Source organism: Hemicordylus capensis, chromosome 10 (assembly GCF_027244095.1).
Source record: "Hemicordylus capensis ecotype Gifberg chromosome 10, rHemCap1.1.pri, whole genome shotgun sequence".
Taxonomy (NCBI): Eukaryota; Metazoa; Chordata; class Lepidosauria; order Squamata; family Cordylidae; genus Hemicordylus; species Hemicordylus capensis.
In genome coordinates this window covers 25,595,038-25,620,524 of record NC_069666.1, presented here as the reverse complement: position 1 = coordinate 25,620,524, position 25,487 = coordinate 25,595,038, and the positions used below count along the sequence as shown (strand labels likewise).

The following is a 25,487-nucleotide window of genomic DNA, read 5'->3' as shown; positions in this document are numbered from 1 at the left end:
CTGTGAGAGTTAACAGAATGCTGCTCCTGGGCATTATAAACAGCATAATAATAATTAGGTTTTCCAGATTCGAATTAATGTTAATGGGTCAAATGCAAGCCTGTGTATACTAAAAAAGCAGCAGCAAACATGGACAGCCAAAAATCTACATTTTTAAAAAGCCAATTTCTAAGAAGAAAGTTTAAAAAAAATTCTCTCTTTTCAAAAAAGCAAAGTTCTGCTTCATGCCTAAACCTATTTTTCAACTTAAATCTTAATTCAGCCACTCCACACTTTCAAGTACGGGAAGGAGAACCTCAATATGTGTGGGGGTTCCGTTCTGCGGTTGTACCGCGGATACAGAAATCACGAATATCAAGGCATTGAGTGAATGGGGAATTGGGGGTTAAGTTCCCAGTCGCCAGGAAAATGAGGAAAAAATGCCGATTTTCAGCCAAATTGGGGGGGGGGAGAACATGGGGGCAAGCTCCTTACCTTGATTTGCTCCCCCCCCCATGCTGCACTGTATCACCGGAATGCCCGAAAATCAGCCAAAAATCACCATTTTGGGGTTTTGCCTTTCCCCCCCCCCTTTTTTTTTAAAGGGGAGACATTTCGTGGCTCCAAGAAACAAAATGGCGGCCAGAAATGTCCTCCACTCTCATTGCTGGCTACCTCCGACCTGTGGATACGCAAAGTCAACATGGTTCTCCTCTCTCCCCCCACCCCTGCCCCAGTGTATACAGAGGTCGTGTGTCTTTTTCCCCAACCACGGATAGGTGAATCCGCGTATAACAAGGTTTGCCAGTATATCTTTATAAGCTATAAGGACGAGAAACCCCCTTTTTTACAATGCAAGCTGAAATTCTGAGGAAGCTGAATATTGTGGCCAATTGTGCATTCTGCAGATTACACACACACACACAGAGCTGTGGATAGATGCAGGGCGAGTTTCACAGCCCCGAGTGCCCACAAGTGTTCTTTCATGAATTTCTACTTTCTGCTTTTCAAGCAAGAACTTTACACATTCGGAAGACTGAAGTAAAAAAGGAAATGTGTCTGCTTTCACATTGCCCAGAGCAAGTCTACTTAATAAAAATGACCAGCGACCATTAACACTGAGTACAGATGCAGAAGGTGGTATTTTTTTTAAAGCTATAAATAAAACTATTCTAAGCAGTTTACAGTCACGCTAATTTCAAACAAAGGAAAACTACCACAACCAGTTTCCTTTCTTTTTTTCCTTCCGGACATCTGGGCTTTTGCAATTATTTTCTAAAGGCAACCGTATCCTGAGTTATGGACACCGAATTATAATAGTCATCACTCACCCTGTGAAGCGTCACCGTATGTTGTTCCCATATCGCTGTTTCTTCCATGGTTGTGCTCTGATTAAAATTGAAAGGGCGGGGGGGAGAGAGAAATCAGTTAGTTACCAGCAGCAAAGCCCCCTAACTTTTAAACTGTAATACAAGGACAAAAATCATTTTGCAAACAACACCAATGAGACAAACAGGTTATGCCGTTTGTTTGGCTTTTAAATTAAGGCAGGAAGTTGCTCAGTGGAACTTCCTGTGTTTTCGAACTGGGACTAGCTGGACAGTTGCCAACTATATTCACCTTTTCCTACCAGTCCAGTTTTCCACATGACTAAAAGGATACTGATATTTTTCTCACTCCGCCAGAGTTTCAATTTTTAATAGGTACTTATTACACACAGACACACAATTTTTAAGTAACAGATATCATCAGTCAGTATTAAGCCATCACTGTTAAGTATATGATAACTGGATTCTAGGAATAAGTAACAAAGCTCTTCTATTCCTTAGTTTCTTATCTCTCATTCATTTTTAATATGTCCCATATTTCCCCCTTACTTACTGTTATGACTTCTTTTACATGGTTAAACAGGCACACTATGGTATGCATTCTGCCAGCGTTCTAGTTGTGTTTGAAGAATGCTTTCAGAATACTAACTGAAATGTGACCACTGCAACCCACATGAAATGAAAACTGTGTCAATTAAATGCTTCTAATGAAATCTGTGTATCCTACTTGGAGCATCCAAAGAGATCAACAGGCACCATCCACATTCTCTTGGATTATTTCAATAAGAATTTAAGCACTGATGGTATTAGGGCGACTGTTTTAAGAAAGCCCCTTTGAGCTTTTTTTCCTCACAGGAAAAAGCAGCAGGGTGGGGGACACAAAGCTCTTTTTGGTTCAGTTCATTTGCTTGCAATCTAGCTTTTTGTTCTCTAACATTCAACTATGGACACAACTAAACGCAAGTCATAATAAAATCCTGGGAGATGGCAAACAACATGAGAACAAGCTGCATGTAACTTCCAAGCGTAATGAGGATACAAATGTTTATTACTGAATGGATTCTCTCGACTGCACTTATTAGCAACCGGGTTGTACACCTGCCTCCCAGATACAGCTGCTTGCAATTTTAAACGCCTCGTTTCTTTCCATGGACTACAAACATACCTCGGTGCTTTGTGCGGGAAAGGTTATTGGGCCTACAGTTTACGCTAGCTATGGATTATGGCGTGTGCGCGACTGCACTATGCCGGAAGGTCACGTTTAACTGACTCGGCAGTTCAGCGTATGCTAATCTTCTCTCTCATGAACACTAGCACAGCAGTCGAGAACAGGTTTCCATGTCAAACAACAAGATTAAAGCATATTGATGGGAGCACATTTTAAGGGCGTGGGGAGGATGGCTGTATAAAATACAAACTTGTCAGCTATGCCAAGTCTGCCAGAAGAGTAAAAACCTCAGGAGGAACAGGTCCTACGGCAAATGGGCTAAGAGACACAGAAACATATGGAAGCAAGCAACCCATAGCCTCAAGCTACGTTGCTACAAGTTCTGTCATTCATGAGAAGTGTCCTGGGTTTTCCGCCCAGTATCCTGCATAAAGCAGCAAAAAAAGAGGACATTTTGAAAGGAAGAGAAGCGGTTGAACAATCAAGTCACAAAGCTGTAATAAAGCAAAGAAAGGAACTACAGATTCACACTGAATAACCAGGCAGAAGGAGAACTTGCACCCTGACTCAACACTGTTAGTTCCTTACGTCAGACCTTACTGGTCACTGCTACACACCGACACAGCAAAATTCACATTAAATCTAGGTGTTTATAAAGACTTTCCAACACCAAATTATCTCCAAAAAGATGCAGGAGGTTCTAAGACAGGAAGCACAAGGCCTCCAAGTATAGAATTAGCACTTTGTAAAAAGATAGTGTACAGCAGTACCTGCAACACATTTTCCCTTTGCAAGAGCAATTGAGCTCATTTGATAGATATTCTGTAATCTATCAAATAAATGTTCCTTCTGAAAGTGTTCCTTCCATCCCACACTCTACAAACAAGATCAAACGTGGCATAGTGGCCATTTGTCAAATGTGGCTATTTTCATGAGCTGAAACTGACATGAATGCCCATGTTCGATTGGTAGGTAACTCAATTTGAGAAAGAGTCATTAATTCATTTTTAGGAGACCCTAAATGTTGGTATAGCACGTTTGTGATGAGATTTAATTCTAACCATGTTATTTTTTACATGAAGCCACCTAATGGCGCAGCGGGAAATGACTTGCCTAGCAAGCATAAGGTTGCCGGTTCAAATCCATGCTGGTACCTACAGCAGCGATATAGGAAGATGCTGAAAGGCACCATCTCATACTGCGTGGGAGGAGGCAATGGTAAACCCCTCCTGTATTCTACTAAAGACAACTACAGGGCTCTGTGGGTGCCAGGAGTCGACACCGATTTGACAGCACACTTCACCTATTTTTTACATGAGAATCTAAAATTTAGAATTATATTTACTTAAAAAACACAATTTAAATAAAAATCATTTTTTTTATTATTTTTAAAGTCATCTTCAATTTCTGTATCCACCCTGCTTGCATTAGTCACTTTCAATGTAGGGTTGCAAGAAAACTGGGAAACCCTGCATGCCACCACAAACATTTTGGATGTGATACACATCTACGAGAATCTTAGCAGGCATTGAAGATAGAGTACCAAAACATTTCTGTACTGAAAGGCCTTTCAAAAAAATGCATCCGTTTCTAGCTTCTCCTGAAGAATTGCTTCCGCCCCACCTTTGGATGCCCTCATTCTGCCAGTTCATAGACTTCAGCTTTGGCGAAAACAAGCCACAACCTAAATACTAATCCACTTCAGCTTACTACCAAAAAAAGTTAACGTGTATTATTCCAGCTCTCTCCAGAAATGCTGTTCTGCCAATAACTTCTGTTGTTTTGCCAATAACTTCCTCTTAGCTGCTGCTGCTTACAAGAACTGCCATCACGTTAGTCAGCACAAGAAGACTGTAAGTGCATTATTAAAACCGTTCAAACACAAACTAACCCACATTATATTCTTATCAGATTGTAGAGAAACTGCCCATTTAAGTTACATAAGGACTTCAACATGAAGTCATGTTTTTGACCACTGGTCTCCAGTCTCCAGCATGTACAGATTGTGCTCAGGTGTTACACTGTTCATCTGGAATACTGTTGCAGGCAGCAACATCAACTACTAAGATGCTTGCCTTGTGCACAAGCGACAGGTTTCTTTCCTTCCTCTTCAGGAACTTTCTGAGCAACAAAATGGACAAGCAAGAAAGCATAAGGAAAAGAATCCCAGGCCCGGTCAGCAGGCTTAGTGGTCTCTTTTTAGGTTATGTGGGTCAAAAGCAGTATTGCTGAAAAGAGTGCTCTTAGTGCCAGTCTTCTCCCTCTCCCTGTCCCCAAAAGCAACTGGGGTTTTTAAAACCTTGCTGCTTCTACATGGCACACATCAAACGGAAGTACTGTAGTATTGGTTTACATGCTAAGAAAAACACCAATTGGACGAAAAGGTTACAATTCAGTTGCAGTGCCTACTGAATAAATACTACAGCATTCAGGATGCCCATTTCAGCCTTCTTCACCTCTGCAGCTCCTGGCCACACGCAGCTCTCCCTCTCTGCCAGGATCCCTTTTCCTTTCAGACTCCAGTCTCTGACCTTGTGCTCTTCTCTGCATTGCTCCACGCCTGGCCCGGCTCTTCCCTCCCGTTTCTCGTGGCCTGTACTTTCTCAAGCCCATGGTCCAGTCTTTCCTTGTTGGACCAAGCCCTTCTGCACAGCCCCTCTGTGCAGAACAATAAATTATAACAATTTGTAACCAGGGTGGATTTGATTTAAATCAAATTGATTTAAATCACGATTTAAATCACTAGCAGGGTGGATAAAAATAAAAAAAAATCAGATTTAAATAAAAAAATCAGATTTAAATCAAAAAAATCAGATTTTTTATTTAAATCGGATTTTTTTGATTTAAATTGGATTTTTTTATTTTTATCCACCCTGCTAGTGATTTAAATCGTGATTTAAATCGTGATTTAAATCAGTTTGATTTAAATCAAATCCACCCTGTTTGTAACAATAAATTATTAGTTGTGCATCTTTTTCTACTGTGATTTTCAAGCACTTTAAAGCATCTAATATCTAGTAAGATGGCAAGAACGTGTGCCAACCATTGCAGCAAAACTGATACCAGGTCATCATTCAAACAGTAATTATGGAACTTTCATTTGGAAAGACATAACATGCAAATTTTATTTGTGCAAGTTATGCAATACCTAATTTGCATCTTGCTTAACATGCACAGTGTCTACAATTCTGTCTTTGACCTTACAGAGCATATGCCAAGCTCAGAACAGCACATTTGTTACCTGCCAGGGAGCATCTTAATTCTACAAGGCTCTTGGGGGAAAATGACAACAGTCTTATTGTCAAACTCTGCCTTCACCAAGAACCTTCAATTCATTAACAGATTTATTTTTTAATTAGAGCCCCGAAGAGCAGTGTTTCTGGTTCTTTTACTACTATCCATTTTTTAAAATGTTGTTAGCCACCTTGTGGTCAAATGGAGGGAAATAAATATTTAGTTATTCGAATAAAAATAATGGGAGCCAGTTGCTGTAACAGCCCCTCTAATCTGCCTGCTTTTAAATACTTATATCACTCCCCCCTCCAAAACACAGGACAGTTTGATTTTTATATATCTATATATCTATATATCTATATATCTATATATCTATCTATCTATCTATCTATCTATCTATCTATCTATATATATATATATATATACACACACACACACACACACACTTATTTATTTATTTATTTATTTAAAGGGGAGTGGGTGGGGACTAAAAAACAGAGCATCCTCCAATAGTCCCATAAAGAACCCCCACATAACCAGTCTTTTGCAGCCATCTTCTAGAAAACAGCTGGCAGGAATCACCGGGTTCTGTCTAGAAGGAAGGACCGCAACGCCCAGTCATCAGTCAGGCCTGTGGCCCACAGATAGAGCCATGATTTATCTTGCACCACCCCATGAACTTGCTGGGAAGAGGCAGAGGGTCCCAGCATCTGCTGGTCTACTGGGCGTAGTGGAAGTCAGGCTATCCTGCACCTTTGCTTCTTATGGAGAAGAGAAAAGGAACACCTGGGGAATAATGTATTTTGCAAGAGGAAAGCCAAATCCCATTTTGACCAATGATTAACTCAGCTAGGACAAAGCTAGCCTGAAAGGTAGTGTCATGCTTACTCTTGCAAGGGTAAGGAATGCAGGGCGAGAGAAAGGGAGGCACACAGTGGGAGTGGAGGAGAGTTGAAGTGGAAAAGAGCAAGGCAGGATATTCCTTGCCCCCAGGCTCTCTAAGATTTAGCAGGGCAAGAGAAACTGCCTCTATTCAGCCCACGTCCATCTTCCCGGTGCCAGCTGCTGGTGTCTCCTTCATGTTCTCTCCCTCTCTAAAAACAGACTGGCAGCCCTTTGGAAAAAGAGAATCATTTCTGTATACCTTTTCCTAAGAAAACAACTTAGAGAATGAATACGGTGGTAAATAAGTAGTAATAAATATTTGTTAAGTAGTATATAAATATTGGGAGGGATATGGAGAAGCAGCTAATGGACTGAAAAGAACTCATTCTCTTAACTTTGATAGGAGGTCTGCAAATAGGTGGGAATTAAACTCCATTCTATTCTTAGACAACCTGTATATCCAGGAATGTGAATGTATGGAAATGCCTTTTGTTTGTATTTTCCTGCATGTGTCAAGTAAGCTGAATGATGTTAAGCATTTGCAAGGCTGCTACTTCTGTGTCAAGTCCCAGCTACTGACCCCAGCTGTCATGTGATCTGAAGTCACTAAGTTTCGAGCTACAGCAAGGATGAGTTTATTTCTTTACCGATTTGGACTTTTAACACGTGTTCATTATTATCAGATATATCCCATATTTCGGTGTAAAACATTCTGGAGAGAGGGAGACTGGTCATGTCTGGACTGATAGACAGGCAAATACTATTGCTCTATAATTAATGCAGTTAACACATCACAGAAACTTATCCTGCTATACACTTAAAAACTGGACTGAACACTGGACAACCTATAAGTACTTGACAATGGTGTCAAAATGTCCTTCACTGGTTGGCGGATAGTCTGTGTAAAGTCTCTGTCTTTCTCACAGGCAAGGGTCTTTCCCAACCCTACTATCAGAGATTCTTCCAGCTAACAGTACTGGGGGTTGAACCTTGGACTTCATACATTCAAAGCACGTGGTCTACAGCTGTGCTATGGGAACTAGCTCAGCACAGACATCTCCACGACGAGGCACCATAAAAGAGAGACCTTTAGCCCACATCTGATCTATCACTGCAGCATCTGCAATGACAATATTAGCGTGCTGGCAAGCATGGAACCCCCATGCTGAAAACTGAACTTGAGAATTTGACTGCTCTGCTTCAGCTTACAGAACAAAACCGAGGGCTCAGCAAGGCATAGGAACAGAAGGCCCTTGAACTGGGCACACCCCTCTTTAAGTGTTCGATTCCTCCGCTTCAAAAGACAAGGTTTGCGGTGGATTTCCGTGTCCCCCAAAGACACCCTTTCCTTTATTCCAGGTTGCAGAGCAGGACCATTTCCACCATTCCAGTTATCATATGCTGGGCAACTAGAGAAACTTTGCTCCAAATTAGAAATAACTCAGAAGAAGGCAGCAGTTAGAATGCCAAGCAGGACATTTTTCTTCTTCTTTAAGGCAAAGGGGGTGGGGGGAGGTGGGATAGTGGGATGAACAGGAAGAAAAATCTGAGAAGTGATCAAGAATGCAAAAAGGTTTTTATGGCAAGTCTGCACATAACTCTTTGCCTGGTTACACATGGAAATAATTACCATGCAAGGGAGCTTTTTAAAAAGTCAATTCCTTCAGGTCATCAAGGTGCTACACGCGCTTCCTGCCTGAAACCTTGGAGAGCTGCTACCAGTCAGTGGAGACAGCACCGAGCTTCTCATCTTCCTATGACAGAGGTATTGGGTGGGCAGAGTTCTTAAACTTATTTATTTTATTTATTTTTACATTTTATATCCTGCTCTTCCTCCAAGGAGCCCAGAGCGGAGTACTACATACTTGAGTTTCTCCTCACAACAACCCTGTGAAGTAGGCTAGGCTGAGAGAGAAGGGACTGGCCCAGAGGCACCCAGCAAGTCGCATGGCTGAATGGGGATTTGAACTCAGGTCTCCCCGGTCCTAGTCCAGCACTCTAACCACTACACCACAGGGCCTGCTGCTCTGAATGTCTGTACAGTGCCTTGTTTTTAAGATGCCTTATAAGAACAATCATTGATATGAATACTGGATGATCCAATAATTCCTGATCAATATTCTTGCTAAATAGTAGCAGGAAAATATCTTGCCTGCTCTAAGTGTATCCACTAGCACGCATCATCGTGAATAGTAGTGTTGTTAGCAAGCAAGGGATGGGTCAGCTAATATGTGGCAAAAATAGCTTCTTTGTGTTGCTCAAGGAGGATAATATCAGTGTTTTCCTAATGCAGCACGTAATTCAGCCACCTGCCAGTATACAGAGGCTGAGATCTAGCCAACCTCTGACCAAAGGGGGGAATGGCCTTGACAACCACACACCAACACAACGCTGAATTAAAGTCAACGAATCCTGATGCCCAGAGTTCTCATTTTTATGCACTGGTTATCTCCTATATTCACACTGTATTTATTTATTTATTTATTTGATTTCTATGCCGCCCTTCCAAAATTGGCTCCGTCTACTGTAGTAAGATAGTTAAAGGCCAAACACTTCGCAAGCAGATGTCCAGGCACCTCACGTATTTCTGCCTCACAACATTTCCCCCCACAAACTGTATCTAAATACACACTTAGGGTAATGGAATTCCTTTTGGCCAATACGACTGAATAACTGGAGGTCAGCAACAAGAGTCTCCAGTCTCCAACAGGAACGCTCCTATTCAGTGCTTCAGCCAGACGGGATCCTTGCATTGCTGTTCATGGGGGGTGGGGAAAGGTTTCAGGAGAGAAAGAAGTGGGGTTCCACCCGCCTGATACCTTCCCCCACTGCGGTATATAGTTCTAATGCGTTTAAGACTAGCCTGGAATCTGAATGCTTTACTCCTCGATAGTCACAAGTGAGATGTTTCTGGTGTGGATATAGTGAGGGAGGAAAAAGGTGTCCCTTTCCCCTTCCCTTCCTCAAATTTTCCCACATAGCATGGAGACAATATGCCCCGACCCGAGTCTCTCTTCTAGGATGATACTAAAGGCTGATGGGGGCTGAAGCAAGACAAGGCCCTCCCCTATTTCATAAATTTTGGGAGTCATTGAGCACAAGTCCTTGATGGGCAATTTCATGCTCCCGTGAAAAATATGAGAATTTTTTTAAAAAACTAAGTGTACTTGGATAGTCCCCATTTGGGGAGTGGCCCCATTCTGATGAATAACCAATAGGCAAAAGACCACCCAAGTTCAGTATTGCAGGGGATGTCAAACTGCATTCAATCCAGCAGCAAAGAATTCCAGCATTAGAAGCATATTAGATCTGATTACTCGTAGCATAGACTAGCTTGCTTATGAATTCCGTTTTTACTCAAGAAGAGAGATCTCTATGCTTGGCACCTTGGTAATCTGAGCCTGAATTTTCCAAATTCAAATCATATAAATCTACCCTGCACTCTACCCACACCAACTTACTTTGAACATAAGAACAGCCCTGTTGGATCAGACCCAAGGCCCATCCAGTCCAGCATCCTGTTCCACACTGTGGCCCACCAGATGCCTCTGGGGAACCCACAGGCAAGAGGTGAGAGCATGCCCTTCCTCCTTCTTTTTCTCCCTTGCAACTGGTATTTAGAGGCATCTTGCCTCTGAGGCTGGAGGTGGTTTATAGCCACCAGACTAGTAGCCATTAACAGACCTCTCCTCCATGACTTTGTCTAAGCCCCTTTTAAAGCTATCCAAGCTAATGGCCATCACCACATCCCGTGGCAGAGAATTCCATAGATTAACTACACGCTGTGTGAAAAAGTACTTTTGTCAGTCCAAAATTTCCCAGCCTTCAGTTTCATGGAATGACCCCTGGTTCTAGTGTTGTGAGAGAGGGAGAACAATTTATCTCTGTCCTCCCTCTCTACTCCATGCATAATTTTATACACCTCTATCATGTCTCCCCTTAGTCATCTTTTCTCCAAACTAAAAAGCCCCCTTTCCAGTTATTACAATGTTCTTCTTAAGATAGTGACCCAGAACTGTAAGCAGTACTCCAAATGTCGCCACACCATAGATTAGTATAAGGGCATTATAATATTAGCATTTTAATTTTCAAACCACTTCCTCATGATTCCTAGCATGGAATTTGCCTTTTTCACAGCTGCTGCGCATTGAATCAACACTTTCAACGAGCTGTCCACTATGATTCCAAGATATCTCACCTGGTCAGTCACTGACAGCTCAGACCCCATCAGTGTACAGGTGAAGCTGGGGTTTTTTTGCCCCAATATGCATCACTTTACATTTGCTTACACTGAACCACATCTGCCATTTTGTCACCCACTCAACCCAGTATGTAGTGATCGTTTTGGAGCTTTTCACAATCTGTACTGGATTTCACTACACTAAATAGTTTAGTGTCATCTGCAAATTTGGTCACTTTGCTGCTGACCCCAACTTCTAGATCATTTCTGAACAAGTTAAACAACACTGGTCCCAGTAAAGATCCCTAGGAGACCCCACTTCTTACTTCCCTCCATTGTGAAAACTGTCCATTTATTCCTACCCCGTTTCCAGTCCTTCAACCAGTTACCAAACCACACATGAACCTGTCCCCTTATCCCACGACTGCTAAGTTTACTCAATAGCCTTTGGTGGGGACTCTGTTAAACATTTTGAAAGTCCAAGTATTCTATGTCAACCAGATCACTTTTATCCACATGCCTGTTGACACTCTCAAAGAACTCCAAAAGTTTAGTGAGCCAAGACTTGCCCTTGCAGAAGCCATACTGGTGGTTCTTCAATGAGGTCCGTTTTTCCATATGTATAACAATTTTGTCTTTAGTATGTTTTCCATAACTTACCTAACACAGAAGTTAAGATAACCAGCCTCTAATTTCCTGGATCTGTTTTTGAGGACCGGAGTTACATTAATTACTTTCCAGTCTTCTGGTATAGAGCCAGATTGCAGGGACAAGTTACATATTTTTGCTAGGAGGTCAGAAATTTCAAATTTGAGTTCCTTTAGAACTCTTGGGTGGATGCCATCTGGCCCTGGCAATTTGTTAATTTTTAGCTTTTCAAAACAGTTTAGGATATCCTTTCTTGTCACCTCCAACTGGCCAAGTTTTTTAGCCTCCAAGCCTGAGAAGCTCAGTTCCGGAGCAGGTGTATGGTCAGCATCCTCTGCCATGAAGAAAAATGCAAAGAACTCATTCAGCTTCTCTGCAATCTCCTTATCCACAACAATCCCTTTCATGCCCTCATCATCCAAGGGTCCAATCGCTTCCCTGACAAGTTTTCTGTTTCCGATATATTTAAAGAAGTTTTTGTTATTTCCCTGGACACTTCTAGCTATATGCTCTTCAAACTCTTTTTTTGCACCCCTTATTCTCTCTTGCATTAACTTTTCCAAAGTTTATCTTGCTTTCTGTTCTCTTCATGTGGGCAGGACTTCCATTTTCTGAAGAAAGTTGTCTTTGCTTTTAGATTCCCTGACTCTACTAGTTAATTACACTGGCTTCCTCCTGAACTTGGTGATACCTTTTCTCCTTCTTGGTTATACACCCTGACTTTGTGGAGGATTCCGGTCCTCCTAGGTTTTCTAGTTGTTGGATTCTATCCCTTCTTTAATATACAGTGCTACTCCACCTCCAATCCGCCCCTCCCTGTCCTTTCTGTAGAGTTTGTACCCAGGAATAACAGTGTCCCACTGGTTCTCACTGTTCCACCAGGTTTCCTTTATGACCACTATATCTATGTTTTCGTTAGCAACCAAGCACTCCAGCTCACCCACCTTGGCTTGGAGGCTTCTGGCATTGGTATATAAACACCAATATGCCAAGTCTCTTACCTGGTGTTGGAGTGCGCTATCTCCCTTACTGTCAATTGACCTTTTTAACCTGCTGTCATGTGTTTGTCTGCTCAACTCCTGGTTCTACTCTGTCCCCTTCTGGTTAATCTGAAACATTTGCATCCTCACACCTTAGGGGATTTTGCTTGCCAAATCAGATAATACTTAGATCCTGTCAGCAATTCTCCAGGCATCATTTTAAAAGCTGCTCTATGGCCTTTTTGATTTTAAGCGCCAGCAGTCTGGTTCCATTGTGGTTCAAGTGAAGTCTATCCCTTTTGGACAGGCTTCGCTTGCCCCAAAATGTATCCTGGTGCCTAACAAACCCCCTCCTGCCAGCACCACTGTCTCAACCACACACTGAGACCCCTCACCTCCGCCTGTCTTGCTGTCCCTGCGCATGGAACAGGTAGCACTTCAGAGAATGCTACCCTGGAGATCCTGGACTTCAATATACTACCTAGGAGCCTAAATTTGGCTTCCAGGACCTTCTGACTGCATTTCATAAGCTTGATGTAAGGCGGCAAAAATTCATTTGTAAAAAGGTCTCTTGGAAATACTACAAGTTTTGCCCCTGAACAAGGCTTCGGCTGAAACACGATGGGCTAATAAAAGTTTCCACAGCACTGTGAGACTTTGTCTCCTTTTTTGCTTTTCTGTTTGGGTGCTTCTTTTATCCCCCCCCCCCCATCTGGTTCCATCTTGGTTCAAGTGGAGCCCATCCCTTTTATATAGGCTTTGCTTGCCCCAAAACGTATGCCAGTGCCTAACAAATCTAAATCCCTCCTCCCAGCACCACCATCTCTTCTATGATAGATACTCCTCAAATCGGCCTGTCTTCCAGGACCTCCGGACTTCATTTCCCAGCACCGTTGGTGCCGATGTGTACCACAACAGCTGGCTTCTCCCCAGCACTGCCTAACAGCCTATCTAGACGCTGCGTGATGTCCGCAACCTTTGCACCAGGCAGGCAAGTCATCTACACATGGGTCAAAAACCAGTCTTTCTATGCCCCTAACAATCAAATCACCCACTACTAGGAAGCCCCCAACCTCAGCTCAAAAGCAGGGCCAGCCAGAGATAGAGCAGAAGCCTTCCAGCAAGAACCAGCCACGGTGGCCACTAACCCAGGACTCCAGGCTCTCAACACAAAGCCAAGAGTGGGCAAGAAGTGAAGCCGAGCACGCCGTCACTCTGCCCTGGAGCTCAGTCCTCCCTCCAACCCCCGGTCAGCCCAGCTTCTGGATCACCCCCAATGGCTCTTCCCTGCTGGCCCGCCTACCTCTTCCTTGAGGCTGATGCTGCTGTGCTCGGGTGCAGGAAAGGGGACAAGGAAAGCAAGGGCTTGTGGGCTGGTCCTGGGCGGGGGAGTGCCTTAAGATTTTTTCACCTCCCCTTCCTCAGCGGGGGAGCAGAGAGGGGCTGCCCAGGCAAGGAGTATCCTCTGTGCAAGAGAATATGAACATCCCAAGAAAGGGATTTCTTCTAAGCAAGAATTCCCCTCGCCCTCAGATTGATGTCCACCTTACCTGAGACCTCCACGACAACAGAAGAGCTGTCAGCCTGGGAGTGGCATGCCTCTATCACATCCCTGATGGTCTCATCCACATACCTCTCTGCCTCCCTGAGGTTCTCCAGGTCAGCTACCTTGGCTTCGAAGGGACCCACTTGTTCCCTGAGAGCCAAGAGCTCTTTGCACCAAATGCACACCCACAACTTCTGCTCCTCAGGCAGACAGTCATACATGCAACACTCCATGCAAAAGACTGGGAAGCACCCCCTCCCTTGCCGGCATTTTATTTTCATTTATTGGTTTGGCCAATAAAACCAGCTATGAAGGTAGAATGCCAACAGGGGAAAGGGTGGTTTCCAGCGTATTGCACCAGCAGACTTGATGCAGCATACTGGCATCAAATCAACAACAAGTTTTTTAGGACACTAACTTAGGGAAGACCTAAGAGACACATCTGAGCCAAGACCACTGCTGCATGACCTTCCAATATTGCCCAACAACTTCTCTGCAAAGCTCAGATATTGACACCTAATCAACAGAAAATGCTCATTCAATGGGCATCTTTGTACACTGTGTGAAATTAGCAGAGAAAAACTGTTTTTATATCTTGGGTTGTTTAAGGGCTCACAAAGATGCTTTGTTCTTGTGTGAGAGGCAGATTTATTTTCCTGTTGTAATACCATCACTGGCAAACCAGGTTTTTTCCCCCCCAAGGTATTTGTAGTGCCTGAAAAGCTACATGCTAAAATCCGAAATCTCTTTACAGAAGTGAAATCAACACCCCCATGACAGAGCTGAGCACATTTTCATGAGACTGTCACAGCCACTTATTGGTGAGTGGCATAGGATGCCTCTCCACATGTGTCCTCCAAGGCTAACAGCAGCTCGGGCAGAGCAACATCTGCACTGGGGAACTGGCTCAAGGGTAAAGAGCTAAACCTGCTCACTCCCACAGAAGCCTTTTGGACCTGTGGGAGCAGGGAAGAGACAGGGAGAGTTCCCATCACAAAAACCCCTGGCCCTGTCTGGCTCTCAAAGTAGTAATCTGGAAGATAATTTAGTCCAGTAGTCTGGAGGAGAGCTGGTCTGTTGGTAGCAAGCATGACTTGTCCCCTAAGCAGGGTCCATCCTGGTTGCATCTGAATGGGAGACCACATGTGAGCACTGTAAGAAATTCTCCTTAGGGCAGGCCTGCTCAACTTAGGCTCCCCAGCTGTTTTTGGACTACAATTCCCATAATCCCCAGTCACAGTGGCCAATAATCAGAGATTATGGAAATAGTAGGCCAACATCTGCAGGAGGGCCGAAGCTGAGCAGCCCTGCCATAGGTGATGGGGTGGCTCTGGGAAGAGCACCTACATGCTTGCATACAGAAGGTTCCAATTTACCTCTCTGGCATCTCCAGATAGGGCTGAGAGAGACCCCTGCCTGCAACCTCGGAGAAGCCGCTGCCAGTCTGGGTAGACAAGACTGAGCTAGATGGATCAATGGTCTGGCTCGGTATATGGCACCTGCCTATGTTCCTAAGAGACTACCTCCTGAGAAGAGTTTCCCACATCTTCTTGTCCATCATGGAACCCCTGCATGTTCTTGGGTGCACAGAACAGAAATAGGGTACTGACTGGGCCTCACAAAAGAGGACCAGAAGATGCACCCTCTTGTGGTTCCATACTGAAAATGTGTAGTGATGGATGAGCTGTATTTCAAGGAAGCTTGTTCACCACTGCTGACCTTCTCAACCAAGAACCTTTAAAAAAAAATAAAAATCCAAGGATTTCTTGGAACACAGTTAAAAGTGGTGTTTTTCACAGCCGTAAATATTTGTGATGCAACCCAAAGATTGCACGCTGAATTCAACTTCTTGGAAGGAAACCACAGGGCATTTTGGACTTTGTGGTCAGTTGTTCACTTCCAGGCTCTAAAAAGCCAGAGGTTCAGACATCCTGGGCATCAAGTTTCTTTGCACACAGTTCTGGATATACTTAGAACTCTTAGAATTTCTCTCATCTTAAAGATATACACATGGTAATTTGTATTTATGTTAAAGGAGAGCAAATTCCACAAACCACTTATTACAGACTTTAAAACTATTTATTTTAAAACTTTTCTATAAACTTCACTAGGATCAGGAGCTACAATGATAGGTTAGTAACACACCATTCATCTTTTTGAATTCATTTGGCCTCTCTCACTTTATTTCTTTTAAAGCTTATCCCGTGAATAATTCTATACCATGTTCCATGTTCTCTGTACTACTTATAGTGTGCTTTGGAATTACTGCATAACTTTTAGAGGTGCCAGTAATCCACAATAGCTTTAAGAGGTTTTCTGCCTGACAAGCAGCTGGTTCAGATCCTAAATCTTAGAAAGAGAAAGAAAGAAAACAAACCCAGGATGGGGTGTGGGGGCAGTTCTCCTCTGGGATATTCTGAAGCAGCCATCCAGAAGGGGCACAGTGTTTGTTGCCAGATGACTTATGTAATTAGAAGAGGATGCCAAGCATTAAAGCAATGGGCAATGTGTGTGACATCACATGGAGGATGAAAAAGCAAAATTTATACAGTCAGAAGTAAACTGACTTCCACCTCTACAAGCAAAGTTCTTGTGAGAAGACAGCTAGGGGGATGACCTTTGTATCGCCCCCATTTGAAGCCATTTTAAATATATACATAGCACCTAGACTGAAATTCTGAAGGAGAGAGTGAGAACACCCACCCCATCTAGAGAGTGATAAGCCAAGAAGGGTCTATATTCAGCACTCTCAGTGGACTGGTTTTGTTTCATGTTCACAATGCCTTACTTGGTTTCCAGAAGGAATCCCCCAGTCCAGGCCATATTGACAACGATCAATATTTATATACCCATTTTCACACAAAAGTTCCCAAAATGATTCACATAAGTTAAATAAAAGTAAAGATGGCGCCCTGTCCCCAAAGGGCTCACAACTTTAAAAAGAAACAAGCTAGAAACCAGCAACAGCCACTGGAGGGAGGCTGTGCTGGGGCCGGATAAGGCCAGTTGCTCTCCCCTTGTTCAGTGAAGAGAATTGCCGCTTCTGCCGAACTGAGTCCAATTTGCCTCCTTCCTTTTCTTCTGGCCTGGCACCTTCTGCAATCTCGCTATCCCACTGTGTCATACTACTCAATGTGGATGAGACCGATTAGTTGATAGAAAGCCATGTTTGTAGGTAACTGGACAGAGGTTTTGATTGCCTGATCCTCAAAGTATGTGATCTGGAAGATGCTTTGTTACTTCAAAAATGCAGCTACAAACATAGTGAGAAACAACCTTGCCCATGCCCTCGTTTTGTCCTTCACCTTGCCTGCACCTCAGTGGGCAACAAGTCAAGAAGCATTTCCAAAGTCAGAATTTGAACAAAACACAACAGAAGGGGAAACACTGCTATCATAAAATGGGGCCACGTGAATCATGGAAGTTATGTGAGGGTGCGCCTCACATTAAGCGATTCCAGGCTTCTGACACCAGAAAGCAGAGCAAGAGAGACCCCCTTGGGAGAGTGCCAGTGGCCGACACCTACCACGAATGTGGAAGTGCATGCTCTTGGCCCCACCTCACTCCACTACGTTCTTTGCTCCTTTTTGTTCGACAGAACATATGCATTCACAGTGCATAATCAATTTACGGAATTCATTGCCATTATGTGGCAATAGGTGAGCTGGCTTTAAAGAGGAGATAGAGCTGATACATGGAGGAGAGTTCACGAGTTTCCGTTATGATGCCTCTATGGAACCTCCCTGTCCAGAGACCACATGCCAGCGAATGCTGCTTCACTGCTTTCATGCCCTGCTTGTGGGCTTCTTGGAGGCATCAACTGGCCACTGCGGGAAGCAGAATGCTAGGCTAGGTGGGCTCACTTTGGTCAGCAGGAGGTGTGGGAGGTCTTGCTTTATACTTAAGAACAGATCAATCACATTTTCCCAACAAGGTTTCAATGTGGCACTTGTCTGCTCTAAGGAATGCAACTGTCAGCAGATTAACTGAAGCGCTTTTTTAAAAGCTCATGGTCTGGCTTTTAACTGATTAATGATATTTTTTTTCATCAAAAAGTCTAAAAAATCATTTTCAGTGCTATAGATCACCTCTTGTGGAGATTCAAGGCATGATGCGCTACAAAACCTGAAGTGCCAATTTCTTCACAAAAAATGCCCTATACTAATTAAAAACAAAACAAAACTGCCCTTCAAATACATTAACCCACCCTTCTATAGGTAGTCTTGGACAGTTGAGTGCCATAATCATGTTAAAGAATCGCAACACTTATCAAATGCAGTGGATGCCACAAAGATCATAATATCTCTCTGAGCGTCTTAAAAGATATTTGAATATCTTCATGTGGTCCATTAAGTCAAAAGGCAAAGGGTTTTGAGCCGGCTGGTCAGTTTCTCTCCCACTTTTTGACTGAAACTGGCATACTGGTAATACATGACTAACTTGCTTTTTATAGTAAACCCAACCCAACATAGAGCTTAGTCACATGGCACCACCAGCCTCAAGGTTCTGCACACATCCTGGTTGAAACACACTCTATCCCTTTTAATATGTTAGGAATCCAAGTGGTACGTTCTTGATTAAGACCTCAGCATGTCATTCATCACCACTTTGGAATGCACACTCCCATTATGCGAGAAACTTATCAGACCATAAATAATATAGGCTGCAATACTCCTCGGGATTAAAGTACACTACAGTGTTTCACAGTGTGCTTTTTTTAACATTACCGACACGTTTCAAATTCAGTTCTCCTCAAAAGGGCTTGAAAGTTTCCCAGCAGTTCCAACCAACATAGTAAGTAATGTTTTAGTACTCATAAGGAAAGTTATACTTGTGGCTTAATGATACCCTGAACTGCCCAGACTCTGAAACCACAAACTACTAGAGTACAGCCTGAATGATTTCATTGGCAAACAGCAAAGATTCAAATTTAGAAGAAGGCTTAGCGCTCTCTCTCCCTTCCTGCACATCTATTTTGAACGGTTCCATTTCACTGATTTTCACTGGTTCAGTTTTGAACCTATTATATGGAAATGGTGTGTCTCCCTAAAGTTCCCTGGATGCTTTTATGTAAGTCAGCATTCTGAAATAGGAGTCCTTTTTGCTCTTGTAGCATAAGCCACTCCACTGATAAAGGAACATTTATCAGGGTAAAAATAAGTTCAGAATTTGAAGTTCATTTCCACTGGGAGTAGTGATGTCCAAGAGGTCAGGAGGAAAACAGTGTCTTTAAAAGCCCTTCTCATTTTTATTGATGCACTCCAATCATCCTCCCATTTAGAAAAAAAAAATCCAGTGTTATCCTTAAATTTAGACTGCTTTTAGCCAAGTTCCATGTTTATCAGTCAATCTGACAGAATGTTTAACCCACGGGAGTGTCATCAACAGCTAAAACTGCTGCTTTGGAGCCACTTGGTAGAGATTCAGCAGCCTGAAAGCCTTCTGCAAATGTAAAAGACTACTATTAAATACAATAAACAAACTATATTACATGTGAACCAGTTACTACTAGTGAGGAGCAACTGAACCCCCGTGAAGTGGCAAGAGTCCTTCCTTCCCCAACTCTACAACATCTTCTGCAACAGGGAAAGGGATGGGGCAAAATAAGACAGATGCTCTTCAAGCATGCACTCAGAATTCCTGTTGGCCACCACTTGAGTGAGATCAGTGACCATTAAGTGATGGTCCCTCCCCATGGTGGCACATGGTGCTACTGCAACACCAGACTTAGTTCTCTTTGTACCCCCACCCTCTCTTCCATGCACCTCAGTAAAGTATTTTAACCCCAAGCCTGGCAAGGAGAACTCAGCTGGAAAATTCTGATTTGCCCAAGGGCAGCCAGCCACTAAACTACTTGGGTAAGCAAGGACCCGGACCCGAGGTTTCCCCACATGTGTAAAGAGAGAAGCTTCTACAACACCTGCAGTATTATCTGGAAGCTTAACAGTCAGTTCTACAGTCTGCATCCAAGCCTTATCTACAAATGTCTTCTCAGACACCTTTCTTCCAAAGGCACATTTAAGGACAACAGGAAGCTAGAGTTTCAATTTGCTTCTCAAGAACATAAAGGCTGCAAAATGAAAAAGCTCATTTTGGAATGGGTGTTTTATAGTGGATTTTGCAGCGAGTATGTGTTGTACATATTAGCATGGCTAGTACACCAGCATGGCTAACAGGCAGAGTCAGGGAAGCTATAAAAGGAAAGAAGACTTCCTTCAGAAAATGGAAGATCTGCCCAAATGAATAGAACGAGAGGGAACATTAACTTTGGCAAAAGAAATGCAAGAAGATAAAAGAGACGCAAAAAGAGTGTTTGTGGAGCATATAGCTAGAAATGTCAAATGGAATAACACAAAGTTCTTTAAACATATCAGAAGGAGAAAACTTGCCAGGGAGGTGGTTAGATGATGAGGGGTTATTAAGGAGGATAAAAAGATTGCTGAGAAGCTGAATGAGTTATCTGCATCTGTCTTCACAGCAGAGGATACTGAACAAATACCTGCTCCGGAACTGAGCTTTTCAGGTTTAGCAGCTGAAGAACTGGACCAAATGGAGGTGATGAGAGAGGATGTTCTAAACTAACTTGAAAAAATAAAAATTAACAAATTGCTTGATGGCATCCACCCAAGAGTTCTGAAGGAACTCAAATGTGAAATTGGTGGTCTCCTAGCTCCTAGCAAAAACAGAAGTGGGGTCCCCCAGGGATCTGTACTGGGACCAGTACTCTTACCCTGTTCATAAGCATAATTGTTCTTATGTATGTTAATGATGTATTTGGATCTTTGGGGTAAACAGTGAAGTGGCCAAATTTGCAGATGACAAACTATTTAGGGTAATGAAATCCAAACGATCATGACTAACGCCAAAAGGATCTGTCCATAATGGGTGAGTAGGCGACAAAGTAGTAAATGCGTTTCATGAAAGCACATGTTAACTGATGCATATTGGGGCAAAAAACCTCAACTTCACATATACACCAATGGGGTCTGAGTTGTCAGTGGCTGACCAGGAGAGAGATCTTGGCGTTGTGGTGGACAGCTTGTTGAAAGTATTGGCTCGGAATCCCATGCTAGAGATAATTAGGAAGGGGATTGAAAATAAAAATGCTAATTTTTAGCACAGGAAATGCAGCCATGTTTTGAATACTGTCTCCCAGGAAGAACATCATGAGTTGAGCTCTTCCCGCCGCCCCCTTCGCTCTGAAGCGGCAAGACGAGACTTGGCGGGGATCAGGGGCTTTCTCCCAATGTTTCCAGGTTAGTCTCGGCCAGACTGGTACAGCTTCTTCTCTTCCCTTCCAGTTGTGTGTTCCTCCTCTCTCTCTCTCTCTTCTCCAATTCCCTTTTGCCTCCTTTGCTCTCTGTTCCTTCATATATTGTGTGATAGCCATTAATTCCTCACCCCGTCTTGTATCATTTTGTATTTTTAGTGCTGCAAAGGTTGCCAAATACTGTTTGCACTGTGCTTCTGTTACCAAAGAGTTTAGGCTCCTAAAAAGCTCCCTCCAATTTTTAATTTGTAATCCCTCTAATTTGAAGCAGTGCCACTTGAAAATGGTTTATACTATATATAAATTTATAATTTTTAAATAAAATTTTCTAAACAACATGTATATAAAATTTTAAAATTTGTGTGCGGCACTTTAATTCTTTCTCTGTCTGTTTGTGTGTGAGAGTGTGAGTGTGTGAGAGAGTGTTATGTGCACACACTGCCTTGATACTGCCCACCCAGAACAAAACTCTTTCCACTCACTGATGATAAACATTAGAGGGAAAACTGGCTGGGGACCCATGTTTGAGAAGCCCTGTGTTAGGGGGGAAATAACCATACACCCAACCCAAACATCTGAAAGTTACCTATAACCGAAGCTGTTGAGCCACCAAACTCACTAGGAATGCAACATGATTTATTAATCTACTGCCTCTCTATTGGCGACAGAATTTATTAGTAGCTCATAAATAAGCTCATGTGGCTTATTTATGAAATTTCAAATCGTCTGTTGCCCTGGAGCCAAAACTGGCTATAAGTAACTAAATAAAATGAATTTCAGCAGCAAACACAAAAACCTTTACAATATTAATCTACAACTAGCTACCACGTCTTTAAGCAAAATTAGCAGAAAACAGTTTATACACTAAAACAGAGGTCAACCAAAGTGTCTCCTAAAAAAGAAAAAAAGAAAAACATGTTCATTTCCCCCAATGATCTGTTAGTCATGCTGAGGGGAGCCTCTCTTGGGAGCAAGTTTCATCACTTAGGGACCACTGTGGAAAAAGCCAGACAGACAGCTGGAATGAAGCATGGCTCCACCACAGAACTGCAAGACACAAACAGGCTTATGCGCTAGTGACTCCAACATGACTGGCTCATCAACGATCTTCTGCATTCTGTTTTATACAAGCATGGAAGTTGTCAGGGTTCTGATCAAGTGGCGAGTGCCAAATGTTTTAGTCTAAATAAGAAGCACCAGGAATTTCTTGGCATTTCAAGGAAGTTTTGGAAGTTTAGTAAAGCTAGACTAGGAGAGTGAATACAGTTTTCATGAGAACAGCCATTTTCACAATCTCAGGCTGTTCACTTTCAGCAATTTAAGACTAACAAATTAAACACAATACAGAACAGAGTTCATCTACATTTGCAGTGCCAATGTATGGCTAGGGCTGTTTTCCAAATTGCTTGTGCAACGGGAAAGGGAAAATCCACCACAAGCCTTCAAATTTGAAGCAGAGCATTTGTTTTATTGCCTGGAAGTCAAGAAGCTAGTGCAGTCCCCAAATGATATCTATCTGGGATTTCACAGACAAGGTAACAGATGCTCTGAGACATTATAAATTGAGCTGAAAAAAGTTATGTTCAGTAAGGAAGTAAATCTGCAGTTTCTTGCCTGCGGGAAGATTTTAATGCAATGGTCCCATTATACAACTTTTTGAGATGATTGATGCAAATGTACAAAGTCAGTTTGCATATGCCAGAAACACTGTAGTGTTCTCTCTGAGGATGTATCCAAGACATTTAAGTTTAGAAAATTGTCATATTCCCCCTGCTCTCATTTGTATTCAAGCTGGATTCAAGAGGGAGGAAAAGATTTTGTACAGACCACTAGCATAACAGTTACAAAGAGGCAGGCAACAGACCAAATGCAGTTATGAAAATTGGTCCAGAGCGACCTGCATTGCTACCACTTCCCTCCACTACACTGGAGTTTCTCAGAAAGTCTTGGGTTTCCTGCGAGAAGGATAACTTCTAGCAACCTCGGCAGCAGTAATGCCTGCTTTGCAGAATATTGTGAAAAAAGACTACGCAATAGGTTTGGCACATATATAGACATACAATGCTGACCCTAAACTATCACGAGTCATTTTTATAAGTGAAACCAGCTCACCATTGCAGGGATTCAAAGTCTCCCACCGGTGCTCTTCAGTGGCCCACTTCTTTCCTCAAAACTGCTGGCTTTAGAAACTAGGTTTGCATTTCAGTACTTCATGATGAACAAAATAACTAGTGGATCTTCTTTTAGTGAGTTTTGCTGCATCCTCCTTGTGTGCAGGATGCTTGTTCAGTGTAAAAATTTCTAGGTTCTAGCACCAGGAGTCTGCCCAGTGGGTAAGAGGACCCCACTGCTCACCTAATGTGACTTGCAAATTAAATCTTAAGTTATAGTAACTAATGAGAACTTTGTTTTGGCTTACAAGGTTTTTTCTCCTGCTGAATTGCTCTCTTTCATTTATTGTTCACCGCCTTGTGAAGAGTTGGTACTAAAAGGAGGGATATAAATATTTAATATATGAAATCTAAATGAAACTAAATCAACACAAAATAATTTCTTCTTGCTAAGTCAATTCCAAAAATGGCTTGGGAGCAAAACCATCTTTCTATGCAAGGTCAAGTTGTAATCCAATTATAAAGCCTGCCCAGAGCATCCTCAGAGCAATTAGTGAAGAAATCTAAACACCACTATAAACCAAGGATAGCAACTGTCCTTCCCAGTGGAGAGCACATAGTATTTCATGCATGTACACAATCAGATCAGCAAGCACAAATTCTTTGTCAATCTTTCCATGCAATACATAGCCACAGATGTCCATTGGATGCATTCTAGAGCACACTGTCTTCTCTTTTGGGGGGCCCGTCCATGTAAATTCTCAGTATGCTCTCAACCACACCCCAACATTCTCTGAAGTATGAAGGGGTTCCATTATAAATGATAGTTAGTTGGAACACAACTAACTTCCAACAACAGTAATACAAGAAATAACAGGTTTTTGCACAAAACAGAGCATTCCCCAAAGGAAAGGACTTGAAGTAAAACAAATTAACTGATAACCATGGCAGGTCTTGCTAATCGAATACTAGGATACAGACCTCAGGAATTTATCTCTTCAACCATTAGTCAGTGTGACAAAATACTAGAATGAAACTAAGGGCACTTTTCTTACATCAAGTATGTGAAACTCACACAATGACTCCATTAACATCCAATTCCAAACCATAGTTGGGCATTACCTGAGCAAGCCAGTGTGCTCCTACACCCAGTTCAGCAAACTCATGGCCCTTTCAGGGAGCTATGGGCAAGAGAAATGTCCAGTGGTTTGTGCCTATAGCCTTTTATTGTGATTTCACAATAAAATGGGAATTTCTGCTTGGAAATACTCCAGGGCTTGTTTCTTTAACTGCTTAATTAATTAGCTAGTAGTTTGGAATGGGTTCATTTTAACTTTCTGAAGCCACCTTAATCAAGTTAAGTACGTAAAAACTGTAATTCATCATGTTAGCATTAAAATACTAAGATCATAGCCAGGAGCTTCCAAGATACCACTGATTCTGTCTAATCAGCCTCTTCTCTTTTCCTCTGGAGGAGAAAATGTGCCACTTTTGCAAAAACTACATTGAAATGCCTCCGTACTAAATGCTTACCTTTCCCCCCAAAGTCTAAACTTTTCCTACACCTGTCTACTAGACATGACAACATTCAGTGTGCAGGAAATAAAGGTAAAGTTGTGCCCTCGAGTCGGTGTCGACTCCTGGTGCCCACAGAGCCCTGTGGTTGTCATTGGTAGAGTACAGGAAGGGTTGACCATTGCCGCCTCGTGTGCATTATGAGATGATGCCTTTCAGCATCTTCTTATATCGCTGCTGCCCAATATAGGTGTTTCTATACATCTCGTGTAATCATACCCCAAGAAATTACACTCACAGGAAAATATTGCCTTTGATTAGAACCAGCTAGCATTCACCACACAGTATGTAGCCATGTCTTCTACACAAAAGATCTATGTGAAAAGAGGCCCTTTCCACAAGTAGCCCGTGCTCACTGCAACAGGGCAGGTTGGATATTTGTATCTGCAGTATCTGCGCCAAAGTGTACCCATATTTCTCTCACATATTTGCTTCTGTTAATCCTGAAAGTCAGAACTGATGTTCATCACCTTCATGTCTTTTGAGTGTTCTTGAGCCTCCTCACAACTGTAGATTTCAGAGAGAGGAAGTTAATGTGGGAGTTTAGGGGGAAGCCAGCCCAGCCGCTTCCATGCTACTGTCT

General features: G+C 42.6%; 1 protein-coding gene across 24 annotated transcripts in view; it reads right to left on the bottom strand.

The window, feature by feature from the left end:
- The window catches only part of TJP1 (tight junction protein 1), a 344,987-nt gene that overhangs the window by 70,191 nt on the left and 249,309 nt on the right, over positions 1-25,487 (bottom strand). For all 24 annotated transcript variants that reach the window (XM_053271916.1, XM_053271915.1, XM_053271911.1 and 21 more), the window contains one exon: positions 1,311-1,367. In XM_053271916.1, the coding sequence (XP_053127891.1) occupies positions 1,311-1,367 (57 nt within the window). The remainder of the gene's footprint in view (positions 1-1,310; positions 1,368-25,487) is intronic.